Genomic DNA, 20,896 nt, shown 5'->3' on the forward strand with positions numbered 1-20,896 from the left:
ATGGCCCGCCTCTGGTAGCCAGGTCGATTTGAAAGAGGAACATGATTTGATCAGTTAAAGGAGTGGACCTTGAGGATCTCATTAAATCGATTAGTCTGACCAGGACTCATATTCACCAATATAATTTGTTAACAATAATATACATTTATTATTGTCAACATATGGAACTGAACTGGTAGTTTGGATAATGTTTTTTTTTAAGTGATAGCTGCAGGCGGTGCTGCTTCGTCAGGCTGCCCTTAGATACTACTGATCTGCTATTGAAAAACAAAAATTATGTAAAGGTTTATAGAATCAAACTGTCTGTTTTCAACGTAAAAAATACATACAAATGGTAAATGGACGGCCAATGACAAATGTGTAAAATAGATCCACTTATCACTGAAAAAGAGTAGCTTGTAACTGAACAAATATTATTCTATCATTGTAGACCCTTGTCTAATGCCGATGTAAATTAAATTCACAGAAAGGGGCCGTCGCCATATCGCTGGAATATTGCAGAGTGCGGCGTTAAACAACAAACCAATCACATAAAGTCAAGAAAGACGATTTTATTCGTTGTTTAACATTTTGATAAATCCCTGTCTCAAACAAAACTTCTCTATTTCAACTTTCAGCACAGCTAATATCGGGGTAGTGGGGTAGTGGGGTATTGGGGGTGGGGGTTGTTTGTTTTAACGAAAAATATTCGACATAAAAATGCCATAAGAACATACGAGTAATACTGAACTACTCGTCTTTCCATCAGTCAATACCGGCATGTATTTATAGCAGGAACACCGGCATGTCAAAAACGAAATGTATGGTTTCACTTTCCGTCTGAAAACAAAAAGAATAATTATTTTAAGGCTTCCAGTTCTCTCAACAACATATTTACGAAACCTTCTTTTTAATTTATGACTCAGGTTCTTATCTTTTAAACGGATTTCCTTTTGTGGTTTATCTGTTGTTTATTTTGTGGTGCTTGTGATGTTTTTGTGTCCGTCATTGTGTTTCACGTGACCCATTTTACGATGTAACCTGGGGCGGTGCACAGCCTAATGGTTAGAGCGTTCGCTTGTCACGCTAAAGACACGGGTTCGATTCCCTACATAGGTACGCTGTGTGAAGCCCATTTCTGGAGTCCACCGTCGCGATACTGCTGGAATATTGCTAAAAGCGGCGTAAAACTAAACTCACTCACAACAGCGTAACCATTAAACATGTTGGGGGATAATGAATGGTTAGCGAGGGTTTTAGGACATTCGCTCAATTAATTCTAGGACCAATTTTATCGTGGGTCACTGTCACTCTCACACACGTTACACCCGTGACCTTCCGGGTTAGAACTGGTCTTCAGTAACCCATGCTTAAGGTAAGATTCGACTAACGGGATCGGTTGGCCAGACTCGTTAGCTTGGTTGACACATGTCACCGTATCCCATATGCGTAGATCGATGTTCAAGGTGTTGAACACTTGTTTGTCTAGTCTAATTTTTAGTTTTTACACACTGCGGGCAGATATGTGGAATACTGCTGAGTGTGGTGTAAAATAAACTCACTCACTCACGCTTTTAGTGAACTAAATACAGGCCCCCCTAACTAAATGAAGGAATTACAGCAAATTGGAAGGAATTGCATCTCAAATGTAAACAAACGCAGCCCACTCGCGAAACAATTGCAGCCATATCGGCAATTTAGCGGTAATAACTGAAACACATTGGCCATATCGGAAGCAATGTCGGTAATACTTGAAACACACTCGGCCGTCTTCGGAGATTTTTTGGCTTACATCCGTGATTTGTAGGTCCCGAACGGAAACTCGCGCAGCAAAACATGGCGTCGTTCGAAGAAGCACCCGTCTCGGTGAGTTTTGTTTTTAGTTCCTACTATTGCATTTTCATATTTATCCATCTTTGTCCACCCTTGTTGAATGCGTTTAGGTATGAGGTGTTGTTGGAGCTATAGCTTATTATTCTGGGAAAAGACTGTCACTGCAGAAGAGTGTCACAAGTCATGACCCTGGAGGTTCAGAGGTAAACAACCTCCAGGGGCATGACTTGTGACACTCCGAGTGTGTTTCAAGTATTACCGACATTGCTTCCGATATGGCCGATGTGTTTCAGTTATTACCGCTAAATTGCCGATGTAATTCCTTCAGTTCTTTAGGGGGACCTGAAATGTATTGTGTATTGTATTGAAATGTATTGTGTATAGTTTGTTTAACTTTCTAGTGTCCCCCGCCGTGGTAATGCTGGATTATTGCTAAAAGTGACGTAAACCCCAGCTCACTCACTCCTATGCAATGCTAATGTCGACTCGCACTGAACACTATCTGCATGTTTTGATAACAGAATACACAAGACCCAAAATGTGAAATATGAATGATCTCCCAATCGAAGACTGAGGGAACACAGGCGAGTCAATACCGGTTAAACGAAGAACAAACTGTATAGCGTTACATCTAGCTATGTATACAAAAACCCACTTGGCCTGGCAGACGCCGATAACGATAACGCCGTTTATAAACCCATCCGAGTGAACTTAATTAACAGTCGGTATAATTATTAAAGAAGTGTTTTATTTGTCTTGTGTTTGGATTGCTATGTTACAAAAATATATGGGCACACGATCCGTTTCTTTTGACTATGAGTATATCAAATGTTTTTACATTTCAGCGTGGACACTTCACATAAAGTGTCTTTTTCCGTTGTACAGGAAATGACAAATGTCATCTCATGGTCATACGACACTATCGTCGACATATATTTGCTGAAAGCGACACAGTACCACTTATATGGTACAGTAAATATGTTGTGAAATATAATATTTTTGTTTCATTACTGTACAAACTACTATGCTCATAAGGAAGTGCAAGTGGCGTTGTACTTTCAAATCATTTATTATTATCAGACATTGATTGACTCTAATACACCATCTTACTTTTCCAATCTTATATTGATTGGAAAGTTCCCGTACTTTCTCTGCAGAGTATGTTTAATTTGTGGCATGTGACATTTCAAACATGCGTGATACATTCATAATATTCCTATACAGAAATCTGAATTAGTGAAGAAAACATTGTTTAATTTGTGATTAAATAAACAATCTGTTTCACATGTTTTTTTTGTTTTCTAACGCCTGACTCGGTAACCTTGAGCTTCAATCAGTGGAATGCGATCACATGCAGTCAACCATCTCACTGTACTTGATCATGTGATCCTAGTTATCATTTTGTTATGACCTTGTGTCATTATTGTATCCATCAGATTCAAGAAAATATGGATATTTAGCTGATCACTGTTGTGTTTTCTTGAGAATGCACCTTATTATGAAATCTATTGGTTTTATCCAATTAATAGTCGTACATAGGATGCTTTTCTAATGAACTTTTGTTGATGTTTCAGGAAAATAGCATGATACGAAACTATGTCCGCCGTGAAGTATCACGCTCTGTCCCTACCTCTTCCTCGGGAAATGTACTTGATATGGAATACGAATCTCGTTAAAATTCATAACCACGACTTGCATCAGTTGAATAAAGTCCCGCCACGTTTCCAAGAACCATCGGCACAAACGCTAGAAAATATCTTGCCCAGAATGTTAATACCATAAAGCAGCCGCACAACCGTGAGGTTATGTTAGCTGGTTGTTGCTTAACGCTGCAATCAGCAATATTCCAGCTATATGGCCGCGGTCTGTAAATAATAGGGTCTGGATCAGAAAACCCCGACTGATCAACAGCATGAGTATCGATCTACGTAATATGGACACGATGAAATGTTTCAACTACGTCAGCGAGCCTGACCACCCTGACCACATTGACCACCCGATCCCGTTAGTCGCCACAAGCATGAGTTGCTGTATACTACTCTAACCTAGATGGCCACGGGTAAGTAAGCAACGTGTAGACATTCGACTTCTGTTAACTGAAAGAAGTGAAGGAAAATAGGAAAACACATAAATAGTAAATAAGGCGTAAGTGGCGACCAGTCATTAGATTACAGAGTGATAATCAATGTTATACCAAAAATGGAGAGTGGAACGAGGGTCAATTACGGTGAACAAGGTAGAACTATACTCAACCAGGTTGAAAGTACGAAGTTAGAATGGAGTTTACCGGGCGCGCTACCCGGGGACTGCTGTTCGCTTGCTAATGAGCGCGCTGCTTTATCCTAAGCCCTTGGGCACCCCCTTTCTAGATCCTTAGGGTTAGCGAGTAAAGGTTAGGGTTGGCTTACCTTTGGTGCGAGTATATCCATCCGAAAAACATCGGGAAAAGTGCGGCCGGTAAAGTACGGTAACAGATAGGGTCTTGACGTTCAAGCAAACCATAGATACATTTTGAGACATGTTGAAAATCTATAGGTTAAACCACGGCCAAATGATGGGGTTTGAAGAAGCTCAAAGTAAGGCCATAGTTTTAGTGATCTACGTTAGCCTATAATACACTTAAATACGTCCAGCTACGTTAAACTAAGGTCAAATACGGGTCTACGACTGTCTACTTCGTTCTAGCCCCCACCCGCTTACGGTCAACTATGTGGGTGTCCATTGTGGTCCGGGCATTCCATATTTAGTTTCTATTTCCCGTTTGTACGAACTTCTGATATCTCTGACTGTAGTTAACAAACGTTTGCGATGGTTGGAGATAGGGTAATAACATTCATTGATATTATAATTGTTCAATATTTGCAATTCAAATTTTTGAAAGAAGTAAATCATATATACTTAAGTTTATGATACAGTCGAAAAGGGCGACCATGCTTGTCGTAAGAGGTGACTGACGGGATCGGGTGGTTAGCCTCGCTGACTTGGTTGACACATGTCATCGGTTCCCAATTGAGCAGATCGATGGTCATGTTGTTGATCACTGGATTGTCTGGTCCAGACTCGATTATGTACAGACCACAGCCATACAGCTGGAATATTGCTGATTGTGGCGTAAAACTAAACTCACTCGCTCACTTATGATACAGTCCAAATTGTTAGACGAACTATCACACGATTATGATTCAGGGCATGGTTTTGCAGCTGATGTTCGTATATACTGACGGGCAAAAGAAACTTTCTGTTGCAAAATGTATCGTAATTTCAACATATAAAATCAGTATCAAATGCAAATTGTTCCATCGTTCTTGCCTCAGACATGAGTTTGATTACCACAAACAACAGCGCCCAAACGCAACTCTTTAGCACTTTGGACGAAAAACAACAAAACGCACGTGTTGTGCATGTAAGGGCACAAGGCATGTGCATGTACAGCATAAAACCATCCCTCAGTGCCGATCAGATCGCACTTCAACAGAAAAACACTTAACAGTGCCAAGGTTAACGCCAGTACTGTCGTTACCGTCAGGAACCTTCGTCGGCGTTATCAACAGACTGGTCAGACCTCAGACAGACTCAGGACAGGAATGATGATTTTATCATTCGGCGTGAGGGGAAACAGGCTGTCCAACCAGCAGTGTCAATTCTGAAATTATGTCAATATGTTTTGAAAACCTTTAATAGGGCCTTGGTTGTTGCAAACTGATGTGACCTATGTGACGAAACTCTTGCAAGGTCAAATCACTACGTTGACTCTGCGACACGGAACATCGACATTGAAAGAATGCATGCGGGAGATTACCAATCTTCAGCTGTCAGGCGTCTGAATGTTAGTCTGAGCAAGATATCACGGCTTTCACCTCGTTGCAACCAAACAGATACAACAAATGACCGTCCCCGTACATTGCAGCCCAAGATACTACAGCACAGAAGCCAGGGTGCCTGAAGCCAGGGTGCCTGGACTTCAGAGGATATCCGGTCAGTCTGAACAGGTTGAAAGAGATAGGTCTGAGAGCCAGGAAACCAGACGTCGAGGTCGTGATACGTCGTCACCATCGACGTATAGACATTAACTGGTGAAAAATTTCATGCATTAAAGCCTATTTGTGGGCGAGTTATACATGTTTGAAAATACAACATTTTCGCAACAGATTTCCCGTCTGTGCGTTTCTTTTTGGGGATATTATGATTTCAAACACCACAGTAATAGTAAAGTAGTCATCAAAACATCACACAATCTTCCTCGTCAATTTCTGAAACTAAAATGGTTTCCAAAGTTTTAGTTTGATTCAGTAGTTAATCGTGTTTCAATTTCCCTTTATATGGGGAAGTAAAAAATAATTAACATAGACACAGATTGAAAACTGAAAAATTAAAATAATTCTAGCGTGATGCATATTTGCTGTTCTCATCATAATATTCTCCAATTGTGAGAATAAGTATAAACCTTCTTTGACGTTCGTTGACGTCAATGTCAAGGATGTTGCGACCAACTTGTATTACGTACAAAGGGGAAACAACACGTGGTGTTATGGGATCGTTGGATTTATTTGAAAAAAAAACCCGATGTAAATATTTTCAAAATTATTGTGATTGTGACTTACAAGTCATGGCAATGGTGTGCATGTTGCCCAGACACTTCAGATATCGAACCCATTTGAGACGCTGATAGCGCCTACGTATCTAGTCGGTGGGTGTCAGGGTCTGTCCATCATTTCGGGGCATGCCATTAACCCGCCAGTATCTAGCTGAGAATTAACACCATATTTGAGACCCATTATCCGCATTTAAAACATTTTAAAAGAAATTGCTCTTGCGTCGGGAAAATAATCCCCAAATCCCGGATTTCTTTTTCACGTCAGTTTGTGTTTACCAGAGAAAGGGGACATGTTCTTTCTATTACAATTCTGAGACGTTCCCAAGAAGCCATGACGACCATTTGTCTGACAAAGTACAACTTACTCAATCCGATATGATATTATTCACTAGTCACTGCTCAACAAATGGAATGGAACAGTGCCTCCTACATGAATGGCAACGGATCACGTCTTACGTCATTCGTCGTCATATGGCGTGTACTAAAGCCAGTGGTGGTCACACTCATTATTCATTCAACATTTGATAACATTTTGCTGAAAAAAAAACCATCCCGCCTTGTTGATCTGCGGTAAAGTTCAGATATTTGGTGTGCAATAGAATACTATAATGGACAAAAATATTTAGGGAAATTTTAAATTTTGAAATTATGAATGATGATGTATTTATTCATTGATATCCCGATAAAATGTCAGTTATAAAAATACCAATATCCCAACTTATTTTGTCCAGTATATAATCAAATAAAACATATGTTTATTATATATGCTTTTAATTTGTTCAGCTTTGGTCAAAAGTTGTAAATATCCTCTTGCACACTGGCATAACGCGATCACATATGTTCTAAAAGAATCAAACAATTGATTTGGATAACATAAAACCATGTACTTGAAACTATACCAAATTATCAAAACGCCCAGTGATGGCGTCCTTATTATCATAAGGTCAACAATTTTAAAATTTAATGCGTAAATGGGGACAATTAGTTGTTAGATTATTTCTTTCTTGCCAAGGTGTAAACTGCCAATTTATTTTTGTTTCAAGAACGTAGAAATACCAGCAGTTAAAAGAGGAAACTGAAACAAGCACATCTTTGAAACATTTGAAAGACGTAGGCTTAGTCAGATCGGTGGATGAGGGATATCTAATAATTTCTGAACGTTTGCCATGCCGTAGATTTTGAATAGCAATTGTTTAAAGTAATAACTTCCTTACACACTAGCAGGTTAATGTTACGAAAATATATCCAGCGAGTCATGATTTGAAACTACGTTTAATAAAACAAGGTAGTATATCAAGGAAGCATATTATGGATCCGGAGAAGCATGCTGCATGTTTTTCCAGACCACTACTATATCTGACATGATGGGACGGCGTGGCGTGTCAGCTCTGATACTGATGATTGAGCTGCTAGGGCAAGCAGGTAGAGTTCCTTTGTTACTGATATCTGTTTAACAGTTTCCTTCCTTCCATCCTTCATCCAAATAGTTTTCATCACTAGTTTTACTATTCCGTCCAATGGAATTTAACAGAACTGATTACTTTCTGGTGTTTATGTTATGTACACCTGGACAAAAGTTAGCTTCACCTCATATTACTTTGAGTGATCACTTTTGAGATTGTGGGACAGTTTCATTGGTGTTTTAAACAAACTAACAAGCAAACGTTTTTTTATAGAAGATGACAAAAACAAACTATGACAAACTGAATTTTATTGATTTTAAGTGCGTACACTGAAAAAATAAAACTTCTGACTGGTACATTTCAACAGAAAAAATTACATGATAAAACTATGCTCAGTGGGTATAATTTAGGCAAGGTACAGGCCACATTAGGTGCTAGAAATGTTCATTGTCCATTTGCAAGTTATTCTGAGTTTGTGGACGTATCAGAAGTGATTGAGAGTTATCTGAAAGAACACTTTGAATAGCTACAACCAGAGCCTAGACGCAGTTATCGGCCATGAAGCATAGTTTTCTAACTCTTTTCGATAATGTTATTTCATTAAGTATTATGGGAGTGGGAAACTTTCGTTGACCACAGAACTGAAATTTAGTTCTGTTCCCATACTATCTTAAACACTTGGCATTAAATTAATTGTTTTAAATCAGTGAAAATGTTGCTGATGTATTATTCTAACGTCTTTAAGTGGGAAATATGTCTTCACCAGAAGTCTTTGTATACTCTTCGGATATTTAACATATTGACAACTCTGTGAAACATTTGAATTACGTTGACTCTGCGATGTTGATCTATCTATCTAACTAATTGTTTGGCTGTATATCAGTACAAATTTAGTCCTGCTTGCATATGTATAAAACTACAATGGCGGCCATCGTGACGGCCATTTTGAATTCTGAGCAATATGTAAACAATCCTAGTAACATGTCATCACTCTAGAAGTAAAGAAGAAACAAAAACAACGTGTTATTGTTACAAAAATAATGTTATCTTTCAATAGATAAATCTCCACCACACATTTCCTTGAAAATCGCTAAAATACCCCTGTCTCAAAGAATAAGCTGTAAAACATTATATTACCACGAAATCACCATACAAAATAACTTGTTTTGCCCCCAATGCATCTCTGTAGGAGAGACACGTGTCAAAAAAAATGAAATCAATCAACTTTGGATGTAAATGGAAACATTTGGCACTCATTTTGATGTAAATTTTGGTGCAGAAAAGGCAACACTCGATGAAACAAGAATGCGGTCAAAATGGCGGTCATTTGGATTTTCTTTTTAAAAAGAAATACGTCAAATAATTTCTACATCCTTTAGAAATGCACAGAAGTCAAAATGAAGGTGATGCGATTCATAGTAATAAAACTATCCATGATTTACTCTGAGGTGGTGTCGGGCTCCCACCACATATAGTAGCCTGTAAAACATCTGGTACCACAATCTGAGAGTATTACAAGCCTTTTCATGAGCCAAAGACATCATACTAACTGAATAAAAACATCCGCAAAAGCACCCTGCACTCATCTCTAGAGTGGATCCGTCTCCAGTGTACCAAAATGGTTTGGTGTGACACGACACCACGTCAGTCGTTCATGCACGTGCCAACGAGCTGGTTCATCCAGACCTTTGTATTGGTGTTCTGGCATTGAAACCTGCCGCTTTGAGGCGCCGTGTACCAGTCCTCGCAGACCCTTGCTTTTATGGGTGTACCACTGGTCTCTTAGTTGTGTTGAATTGGCGAAGGGGGTTTCTTCTAACGATCCTCAAAAGTCGACTGCCCTCACTTACAGATGTTATTTTCGGTCTCCGCTAGATCTTGGTCGATCCCTCACATCATTCTTTGTCGAGGTTTGTCAATTAAACGGCTTGTTATCGAGTGTTGACGGCTTGTTCTTCTACCAATAGCTCTCAAAGATATTCCTCTATCTGTAAGCCCAATAATCTGCCATCGTTTGGCAGCAGACGTTTAGCCATGACAAAGATTCAGTTACTTTTGATCTAAGAACATCGAGTACACCGCGCTCGACGTTCCCGACTTAAAGTGGACTTTTCACTTTAAACGGGTGTCAGTGAAGGGGGTTCTGCAAATGCACATTTTCCATGCTGGATCATCTCAATCTACGGAAGACCATCGTCGTCAAAATCACATACTTTTGCAGAAAAATCCTTCATACTAACAAAATAATGAAATATGAAATTGGTGTTGCTTAATTTTTGTCCAGGTGTATAAATGCAGGTCTAGCTTCCCGTTTCTATTATGCCAGTGAGGTTACTCTTAATGACAGTCATTTGTCTGTCTGGTATAGTTTCTCATTTCTACCATACCGGTGAAGTTACTCGTATTCCCAGTCACTGGTCTGTCTGGTATAGTTACCCGTTTCTACCATACCGGTGAAGTTACTCGTATTTCAAGTCACTGGTCTGTCAGGTATAGTTACCCGTTTCTACTATAACGGTGACGTTACCCTTAATGACAGTTACTTGTCTGTCTGGTATAGTTTCTCGTTTCTACTACACTGGTGAGGTTGATCTTTACTCATAATATCAATCACTGGCTCGTCTTGTCTAGAGCATATTTAGGCTAACATCTGCACTCATAGTTAATTTATCCTAACAAAACATATAAACAAAGATTCAAGGTAATTCCAGAAACTGCTGTAATCTAGACTTGTCAGATATAACCGACATGCATGGGCTGTACAGACTTTATCTGTTTCAGCCTCTGTATGTCAGGGGAGTGGATATTCCGAGAGCCCGTAATCAAATCAAAGCAAGACGGTAGACTACTCGAGCAGGCTCATCCGCTTGCACTGCAGTTCGTGTGTTGATGCCCGTTTACACAGAATCGCCGGGTTAGAAAACTATTTGCGATTCTCAATCGAGATCAATTCGTATAATTCCGGGACAAGCCGAATAGCGTCTTCTTGGATTTTACGGAAAAGGGCGAGCGGTGACAAATACTCGATTCTTCCTGCTCACTCTTCCTGCTTCCTGTCGGCTAACTTCGGCATCACTCGGTATCAGTTACATGTTAGATCAAAAGCAAAGATGGCTGATGAACTGCTGGGGAGGGCCGTCCCTTTATCAAGTGGTCTGTGTTATTTATACAAACTAGGGCATTGGTTGTTGAGTTTGTTGAGCTCCTCATGGTGATCTGTCATTTCTTCACTCAGTGTCACCGAACACGCCAAGGGGTGTTAAGAGTTTTTTGTTTCACACATATTACTTTTGGAATTACGTTTTCTAGAAACAGTTTAGATCCTTGTACTCGTGGTAGGCCTGATCCGATCTGGGATTTAAACCCACACTCAGATCACTTACCTGATCACTTGCACCCATCAGCCATCTAACCCACTCAGCTACCGTGAGTTTCAATAACTGCTTATGAAAAACATCCTTTCAATGCACGCGTTTTATACTGAATACTGTGCAATACTAGCTTATTGTTACTAGCAGAGGTATTTTCAATAGCAATAAATGTGTTTACTTGAAGCATTTTATTGTTTCCACAGATTCTGTTCCAAGGGTGTCCGAGCCCCGATTACGAAGTACGCGGTACATTCGACCAGGGAGTAATGTTGTCCTCTCATGCTCGGCTGAAGGCAGCCAAATGTTCAGGTACACATAGGCATCGCAGTTTAAAACTAGATAAACATGTTCGTATTACAGGGGAAAAACATAAAGGCATCGCAGTTTAAAACTAGAAGAAACATATTTGTATTACAGGGAAAAAACAATCCCGCAGTCGTTAATTAATTCTAAATGTCATTAACATGGATGATCATATGTTACAGGTTCATTTGGATGAAATACGGACAACGAATACATGTTTCAACTGGGCAATACGGACCCTTGACCATAGAAAACTTCACACAACATAACCAAGGTCACTACACGTGCAGGGTGGATGACGGCGAGGGCTATGACGTCTCTCCGACGGTGTCGCTGCTTCTAGCGCGTGAGAGATTTGATGAAATATATTTTATTCAGTTCATCTGAAACATGGGTTATGTTTGTTATAGTGTACACTATTGGTCCGAATGTTTAGTCTATGATCCAGTTTAAGGGTGTTTAAGCTGACTGAGAGTTTTTAAGGCTGTCTCATCTAACAACAAACATGGTTAGAAAGTCAAATTTTTTACTTGAAAGCAGATGTAATCTGGTGAAACACGCTCGACAGACGTTCACAAATCACAGTGACAAAGCTAACTTCACGTTGATATTTGTCGTTGCAAGGAACTTTATTTTTTGCACTGATGTTATGTATTTACTTGAACTGGGTTGACGTTTCTGCTGCTTGACTGACGTCCTCGAGATTCATCCTATTGACAACACCGATGATTGGAGTCATCATATGACTTAATAACTTCGATTCACATCGAATGGGAAGTATTTCTACGGATAATAAAAACTGGCTACACAAACGTTATATACTAATCAGTGAAGATCCGGTTTACCACTGATCTTAAACAACCCAATGACTTGGATGACACATGTCACCCTATCCCAACTGCTTAGATCGATGCTCATGATGTTTATTTTCTTGCTCAAGGTGTTGAACGCGTGATTATCGATCCAGACTCGATCTTTCACAGACTGCCACCATATAGATGGAATATTGGCTTTAAGTTTGACGTTAAACAACAAAGAAACAAATGTGTTGACCGCATATTTTCAGAGCTGGATGACCAATGGAATGTGCCTGTGAGAAACGTGATGAAGAATGAGATGTCCCCGATGTCACTTACCTGTGATCATCCCCCATTCTCCCTCCCCCCTGGGAAGTACAGCTGGTTTAGAATTGAAGGAAAGAGGTCAAGCCAGGTCAAGACTAGCAACAGGATCATGATTGACAATTACGGTATTTCAGTAATTTCCAAAGTAATGTTTTTCGCAAACACAGTTTCTTTTGATCACAGTAAAAATGTCCGTGTTGTATCTTTACCGTAATTTGAAATTAAAATATGAAATTAGTAAATGGTCTCTTTGGGGGTCGGAATGATAGTGCATAAATTCATTTTTTTATGTTTATGGCGTTCGGTAATACGAGCTTTACGCAAACAGTCAGAAAGAAAGTGAATGCTTTATCTAATATATCATATCAAGATATATCTAATGATAATAGTGAAGACATTGGCCTTTGATCAGGAAAATATACATCTAACCTATCTACTTATGTTTCGTACGACCTAGTTCTGTCGTGTTCTTAAAATAAGTTCTTTTAATTTCTTTTCATATGGCCATTCACATTGACGTTAAAATAAACTAAAACTTCCTTTATGTTCATAAAATATGTGATTCGTAATTATCGTTGTATATGTACTATGTACTGCTTGATTCGGGTTTGCTCATCGTGTCTGTTAGGTTAGACAGAGTTATCTCCCTTCAACGTGATGCACGATAGCGATAGTGGTGATAATGAAAACCAGCGGTTATTGCGATCACAAGCGCCTCATCCATTCTCTTAAAGGGTAACGGTAACCACGTTTTGTGATAGCACGGTTGATATCCAGTTTCATAATTTTATCCTAATATATGATTCTGAACGAAGATTCAGCAATAAGCAGATACACACCTCTGAATGAACAGGACAAAACTATTTAAAGTTTGTTGTCATAATTCAAAATGTGAAAAATATATTTCACTTACAGTTGGCATTTCGTGTCCCGAGATATGCATGTAAGGAACGTCTGAATATCGTAATAAGCCAGCGAGTAGTCGGTACAGGAGCGCTATTCAGAGAATTCAGCATTTGGAGCAACATATCTGACTCAGTCTTAATTGCCAACCGAGGAGGACTGATGACAACTCTATACTCTGAACACTGTTCACATGGCGTTTTGAGCACTATCAGTATTATATAAATCTAATCCGAGTTGCCCTTTGTCGCCTGTTCGACTTTAGAACTTCCATCTGTGTAGCTATGAAATGTAAGAATCCTTCATGTTGCCTGGGGCGATGGTTTAACCTGTTGGTTGAAGCGTTCGATCGTCACGACGAGTTCATTTCCCCACATGGCTACAATGCTTGAAGCCCATTTCTAGAATCACCTGCGGTAGCACTGCTGGAAAATTGCCAAAAACAGCGTAAAGTCTTGGCCACTCACTGATGTTGCTTGGGCACACGTGACTTCATATTATCATTGTCCACAGCTTGATGGGCAGAAGTGTCCGATTGAAATGAGATCTAAGTAGACTGTTTCCTTGAGTTATGGTACACAGTATCCATTCTAGCATTGAACTGATTTCTGGAACCAACGATATAGTAATCGGAATGACTACTTCTTTACTACTGATGGTCATGATTTTGGTTTTGTTTGTTATACAGGAACACTTCGTTTTGCATTTGCTGAAGTAGACGATGGTGGTATATATCGTTGTGGCATACACAATACCGTTTTGGATTTTACCAAATTAGGAAGTGAAGTAAACATCACCGTCAAAGCAAATCCAAGTGCTCGCCATTTGGTAAATCTGACCGGTAACCACAAACCAATGGGTTATATTTTTTTGCTCTCATTCATGCATGACAAAATGGTGTACATGTTCAGAGAGAATGAAAGATAACTTGTGAAATAATATGAATTGATCATTGATCGTATTCGAAACTTCAACTAAATTTTCTTGAAATTCATAACTTTACATCCTTACATATATGTGTACATAAGGCCACACCTTTTCTGTCTATGGTTTATGGATTTTTTACAGCAACATTTCTGGCTGTAGGTAGTAAAAAAATCATATTTCAATTTTTATTTTTTCTGCCCTTATCTGGCCTTCACCACTATCTGTTTACAAAAAATAGAAAATGTTCTCATTCATTAAGTGCCCTCATTCCCTACTATAATAGGGTTCACCCCAACCCCCCTTTTTCACACAGTAACATCAAAATTCGGCGATTTTATTTGTTTCAACATTTAAAATTTTGTTTTGCACCGATACTAAATTCGCAATAGGAAGTCGATTTTAATATAGTAGATTTTTAGAATATTAACTTGGACTTATATATGTGCTGGACTTACACAAATGGCAAACTTGAATTTGTTCCACATTTTGAGCAAAAACTACAATGGCCGGATCCGTAAACCAAGCAATAAAGTGTGGCCTGTTTTATAATATAATAAGTAAAGCGTAAGGTCGCATGAGCAATATAGAGGCGAAGTTCACCATAGTAGACAAGGCCATTATAAACACGTCACACACGAGAACGAATCGTAATATAGCATTTTAGCATTACAATATTATTTACAATGTAAACACAGACTATAGCAATACTCTTGACAGTTTAAGATATGAGCTTTAACGTATGTATGGAAGAATCAGTGTTTAGGAGAAAGTAATACACATCATGTAAATGTTATCATTTTTTAGGAGGATTGCGACCAAATCCCATGTCGTTCATCACCACCACGACTGTTGTACTGGGAAAAGAAGCCAGGTTGGAATGCTTTTTCAGCGGGATGTGAGTAACACATGATTACGCTAGATGGAAGGCTGGTACATGTATTTTGTTAAAGGAAGCCATCGATTGACAGACAAAGGTTAGCAGACCTCGAGTAACAGGTAGTCAATCTATAGCACAGTTAAATTTCCTTTTGGTACAATGCTCTTCTTGTACATGTATTGCTTGTAAACACCTCGTTCAAGAAAAGGTTTATTTCGGTAAATTATTTCAGAAAGTTATTTTAAAGAACACAAATTATTTATTTAAACAATTTGACGTTTCATGATAAAGATATTATCACCCTTGTGTGTTTTGGTGTGGGAAAATCTTTTCTTCGAAAAAGAAATATGTATCGCTCAAGTCACGGGATTTCATGATAGAGTTTCTGAGAGACGAATTACACTCGATTTTCAGTACATCACTACAATTGTTGAACAGTTTTTGGCAAGTGCATTCAAGTCTGTTTGTTTAGGTGCTGTCGAGTGTGCATGAAATCGCACCATATTTCACTCAAGGGTTTAGTTCACCGAAGTACCTGTTTCAGGCCCACCCCTACAGTTACTTGGTCTCGTAATGGTCTAAACGCCAAAGTGGATCTTAAAGACACCAGAACTCTGACAATACGGAATGTACAAGAAAGCGATGGAGGGAAGTACACGTGTTCAGGAATGAATTCAATGGGGAAAGTATCTGAAACACTTCAGCTGAACGTGGTTTATAAGTACTGTTGCTTTAGACTATTGTACTTGTGTGTGTGTGTGTGTGTGTGTGTGTGTGTGTGTGTGTGTGTGTGTGTGTGTGTGTGTGTGTGTGTGTGTTGAGAATTATAGTTTCTGAACAGCTTTTTAATTCTTAGGACATTGGTTCTGCAAAAAAACCTGCAAAATAGATCACACGTTTTGATTATGATCATCATTTCATTGAATATTATACACTTATTAGTGTTCGAGTTAGATTGCAATTATTGAGGCCGATCATAATTGTTCAGTCATGATCAGTGTCATGTGCTATGTGACCACTGTAATTCAGAGTCATTCACAGGCATCATGTTTAAGACGTTACAACCCTATTGCCCAAGCAACATGTTATTACTAGTTTTTTTCAGACATTTGTATATATACTTATGAACATATAACATTAATAGAAATAATATGGTTACGTGAGGAATGTTATAAGAAGACACATTTCTTCATGCAGTACGAGTTAAACAAGTAGTCCACTGTCAGTCTTGACATTCGGTTTCATTCATTGTAGCGGGTCCAATTTGGGAGAAGAAGCCCATCACACAGAACGTTTCGGAAGGACAGGATGTGACATTTGTATGCACGGCTAGAGCCATTGGCCCCACCTCCTCACTTGCCACCCAATGGATTCATGACTTAGGAACTGATAGTGAGTTAGTGACTTAAAGCAGTTGCTGGTTGGTTAGCTGGTTGTTAAACGCAGTGCTTAATCATACCCAAGCTATGTAGCGGCGGTCTGTGCCAGACACTCCGGTGATCAACAATAGGAACATCGATCTACGCAGTTAGGATACATTGACATGTGTCAAACAAGACAGCGACGCTGACCACCCAATTCCGTTAATTGCTTTTTACGACAAGCATGCTGATGGCCAGTTCTAACCCTGATCTTCACGGGCCTGACCTAAAGGAGACAATTAAGTCACACACGCTGACGAGTCGAACATCCTGTTATCCAGAGTTGTGTCGAAGCAAGGATATATAGCATACGTCAAAGCATACGAAGCATATACCTCGATGAACTTCGACATTACACTGCCAGTGTTCTGGCTGTATATCGAAGGCTCTGGCTGTATATCGAACGTACCCCAGATGTATAAATAATATGGGAATGCATATCATTGCGTTTACACGGATGTAATTTGAACAATGTCAGCACGCGTATGTATTGCACGTGTAATACTGAACAGCAAAAGAAACACAAGTTTCGAAAAAAATGAAATCTCATAAAAGTACCCATTCATGTTTATGTCTGTTTCTTAAAGTTTGATAGAAACAGAGTTGCGTTTCTTTCGCTTTTCAGTATTTTATATGTTGGGTGTGGTTCCATCCTTTGATGTCGTTTTCTTGCATTAGCTTAGTTTAAGAATGTTTTAATTTGTTCTCTAGGGAGAGGAATCAGTTTAAGTCACGACAAGGCTGCGCTGACTTTCCACAGCGTCAGTGGAGGCAGTGACTGTGTCACGTGTAACGTCAGCAACAACATTGACTTCATTTCAGAAACAGTTTGCTACAAAGTTATCAGTAAGGAATTCCAGCTGTAATACAATTTAACTAAGGCATCTATTCCTGGTGTCATTCGTAACTACTCGTGTCATTCCGGCAAGCCGGATGGCGCCTCGTACCCTTCTCGTGGCCATGTTTACGACTGGGTCCTGTCTAAGCGCAAACGGTCATGGAGATAGTCTAGTACCATTATCAAGGAAAGACAACTCTGAAAAAACATGGCTCTGAGAATATCATACATCCCGTGGACAAAGCAACAACACAGTGATTCCCTTTGCAAATATGTTTCAGTGTTGAAAGTTGTTCATCCTTTCGCTCAAAGTTTATGCTTAAATTGTTTTTTTTTTATAGAGTTCAACGGTTCCGCCATTTTCATGATTTGAAATACGTTTTGCTACGTGCAGTTTGATTGGTTTGCCATGATTCATGGCAATAATGGTGTACGAGAGGAGTACGAGTCTTCTTGTAGGTCACGGAGACGAGTAGTTAGACTAGGATATATAGACGTGTATGGTATTTCTACTTGAAACTGACTATGCCATATAAAGTCTTTGCATGGACGTAACTTGGACAAGGCTTGTTTCTTGAGTAATCAGATTTTTCATACCAGTACACATGATATCTTTGGCATTGTTCTTGTTGACATTGGACGCGCTTTCCTTAAAAACCAGTCTCCACTCTGGTAGCGAAGAAAATATAGCAGTTGCACTGCTTCCGGTTCAACAGTCACAACGTTTGTATACTACTTTTAACTTGAATATACTACTTTTTACTCACGATTTAACATCATTCTTTCTCTACAGCTAGTCGAATGTGTACTCAGAAACATGAAACAACAGAACCACCAGCCGATTCCTTAACACTGTATTTAATCTGATGTATGCCCTTCCTACTTTTTCAGAATCAAGTCCATCACTACTGATCATAGTGATTTGCTGCACCGTCCTGGTTGCAATTCTCACCACCATGGCCGTCATGTTCTTCGTCCTTTACAAGAAAGTTGTTGGTAGAGAAACATACTTTTCAATATTTCGAGTTTGAGACAGAGAAAGCGTATACATGGGAACATTAGAACCACAAACACAGAATGGTGCGCCATAGTTCACTGGACATGGGCACATACAGCCACCAGAGATACTCAAAGCCCACTAAATAATAAATCTACAGGTAGTCCCACATAACCAACCAGAGCTATTAGTGCTAACTTAAACAAAACATCAAAACAACCAAACTTTATACGAACCAAAATCTCTCTCTCACCCTCTCCAAATCTTTGGCTCAAGCACTGAATGGCTCGCTCCAAATCATGATTCTCAGTAGCATACATTCAACTGATGAAGCATGTTGTGTTCCTCATAGCTGACATAAATGAAACTCTCTTCATGATGAGAATTACTTCTATGTGCCATTGAAAGAACTGTTTCGGTGCCAGCTCATATAGTGCCAGCTCATATAGCGAATGAAACGCCTGACTCTGACAAAAGCCAGTGTATTTTGAATTCAATGTTAGTTGTGGAAGAGAAGCATTCAATGTATTGCAGTCTAATGATATGGGTTAGGACACGTATTTTTATGTCGTATTCATGTAGTTCCATATATGTGTACCCTTTATGTGTTATTTATGTTTCCTCTGAAATCTTGTCTACCTTTTATAGTTCTGAATATTTTTTTCAGATTTGGGAAACATGAGGTAAATTAAAAAAACCCAACATTTTCTAACACATTTGCTTGTCTGTCCCCCAATGTTACGCTTGAAGAAGATCCAACTGTGGTTAAATTATTTTTTTGAATAATTTAGAACCAAAGCTTTTGTTGTTATCCGAATGCATGCCATCGTCGTTTTGTAAATCTACTCTAAATGAAATATAGGAGTCACTATCGTCTTCCTCGTAAGTTCGCTTTGTGCCAGGGTAATGTTGGAATGGTTACAGGTTCCGCCTGCCGTCCATATCATCCAGATATCGGAGAAGCACAACAGTAACTGCCACAGCAGGAAAAAGTACAGGTTACTTGGAACTTGAAACCTTGCCTAGCAGGTTTAGCGCTGCTACGGAGTGGAGGCTTCTTTCGGAAGCCTTTAAGCAACACCAGATGGACGCTGCCTTTCACCCTGTCCGCAAAAGTGTATCTCATAACTTCCTTCGCGACACAACTCGAATAGATATGAATGAAACCGATCTTCGACCTATTACCAGATACAACTCAGACAGCTGTGTGTCGAACCAAACAAGCTACATCCACCCCAACTACAACGTAAGGAGGTCTAACCACATGTTTGGAAACCACCACTTTTCTGAAAGATACGAAGAAGCTCAAAATGGAGAGAGTCTGGGAGCAATAAACATGGACAGAGCCGGATGGACACACAACTGTGGAATTCATGAGGACGACAAACGACGATCAGATGGTCGACAGAAGACGACTCGCTTCTGTCGAGTTCCTCGGAATACAGGGCAACGAGAATCGAGACTCGAGATGCATGACGAGAGAGACATGGCAACCTGTTTTGACAAGGGGTCTGATGGTTAGAACGGAGGTGCCGTATCAAGAATTGTACGTTATCCCCACATAGGTCACGATGCAATCTTAAGCGAAAAAGAGATCTTCCGTCTATGTTTGAAATGTGTCCTGATGAAAGTACTGCCCGTAGGGGATGCTACACGTTGAGGAAGTGAGATGGGTTTTATAGCGCTTTTATCAATATTCCATCAATGCGTGTGACCCCAGAAACGGGTCTTCACAATGAAGAATTAAAATAACCAATGTTGTAAACGTTCACCCTCCCTCACCCTCACCCACACCCACACCCACACCCACACCCACACCCACACCCACACCCACACCCACACCCACACACATCTACACCCTCACCATCACCCAGACTCACTAACCCGCACGCTCACCTACACATCTAGTTAACTTCTTAACGCCTTTAGCATACGTATTAAGAAAAATCTTTGAAATTTGAAGTTAAATTTGTGAAAAAACGGCGATGAATACATTTTAAAGGATCGTTTTACGTACGCAACTTAAGGTTCAATTTATGTTCCAGATACGTATTTCGTTATACCTGATTTGGGACGGACGCTGTATAAATAGTCGCCCAAATACCGCATATGATAAGGGGCTTAGAAGGTTCGTAAATGTAACAAGGTCAGTAAAAAGACTGTACATTATGCTAGAAGCAAAAAGACTGTACATAATGCTAGAAATCGCCTGATCGTGATTGTGTGATGTTTTAGACGTTATCAGCTAATGTGAAGGTTCTGTTCAGTTACGTGTGACAAATTGCTACTTTCATATTTCAATTTTAATAAACTTCTTCCCCAGCTT

The 20,896-nt window shown here is 39.5% G+C and overlaps 1 protein-coding gene across 1 annotated transcript; it reads left to right on the top strand.

The window, feature by feature from the left end:
* Positions 1 to 7,762: 7,762 nt before the first annotated feature.
* LOC137276774 (contactin-5-like) lies at positions 7,763 to 20,896 on the top strand. The gene is made up of 12 exons (XM_067808416.1): positions 7,763 to 7,828; positions 11,384 to 11,489; positions 11,666 to 11,829; positions 12,550 to 12,732; positions 14,199 to 14,351; positions 15,242 to 15,332; positions 15,859 to 16,040; positions 16,569 to 16,706; positions 17,447 to 17,581; positions 18,465 to 18,569; positions 19,238 to 19,253; positions 19,495 to 20,896. The coding sequence occupies exons 1-12, from the start codon at positions 7,768 to 7,770 to the stop codon at positions 20,090 to 20,092; spliced, it is 1,932 nt and encodes a 643-aa protein (XP_067664517.1). The 5' UTR covers positions 7,763 to 7,767; the 3' UTR covers positions 20,093 to 20,896.

Source organism: Haliotis asinina, chromosome 3 (assembly GCF_037392515.1).
Source record: "Haliotis asinina isolate JCU_RB_2024 chromosome 3, JCU_Hal_asi_v2, whole genome shotgun sequence".
Lineage (NCBI taxonomy): Eukaryota > Metazoa > Mollusca > Gastropoda > Lepetellida > Haliotidae > Haliotis > Haliotis asinina.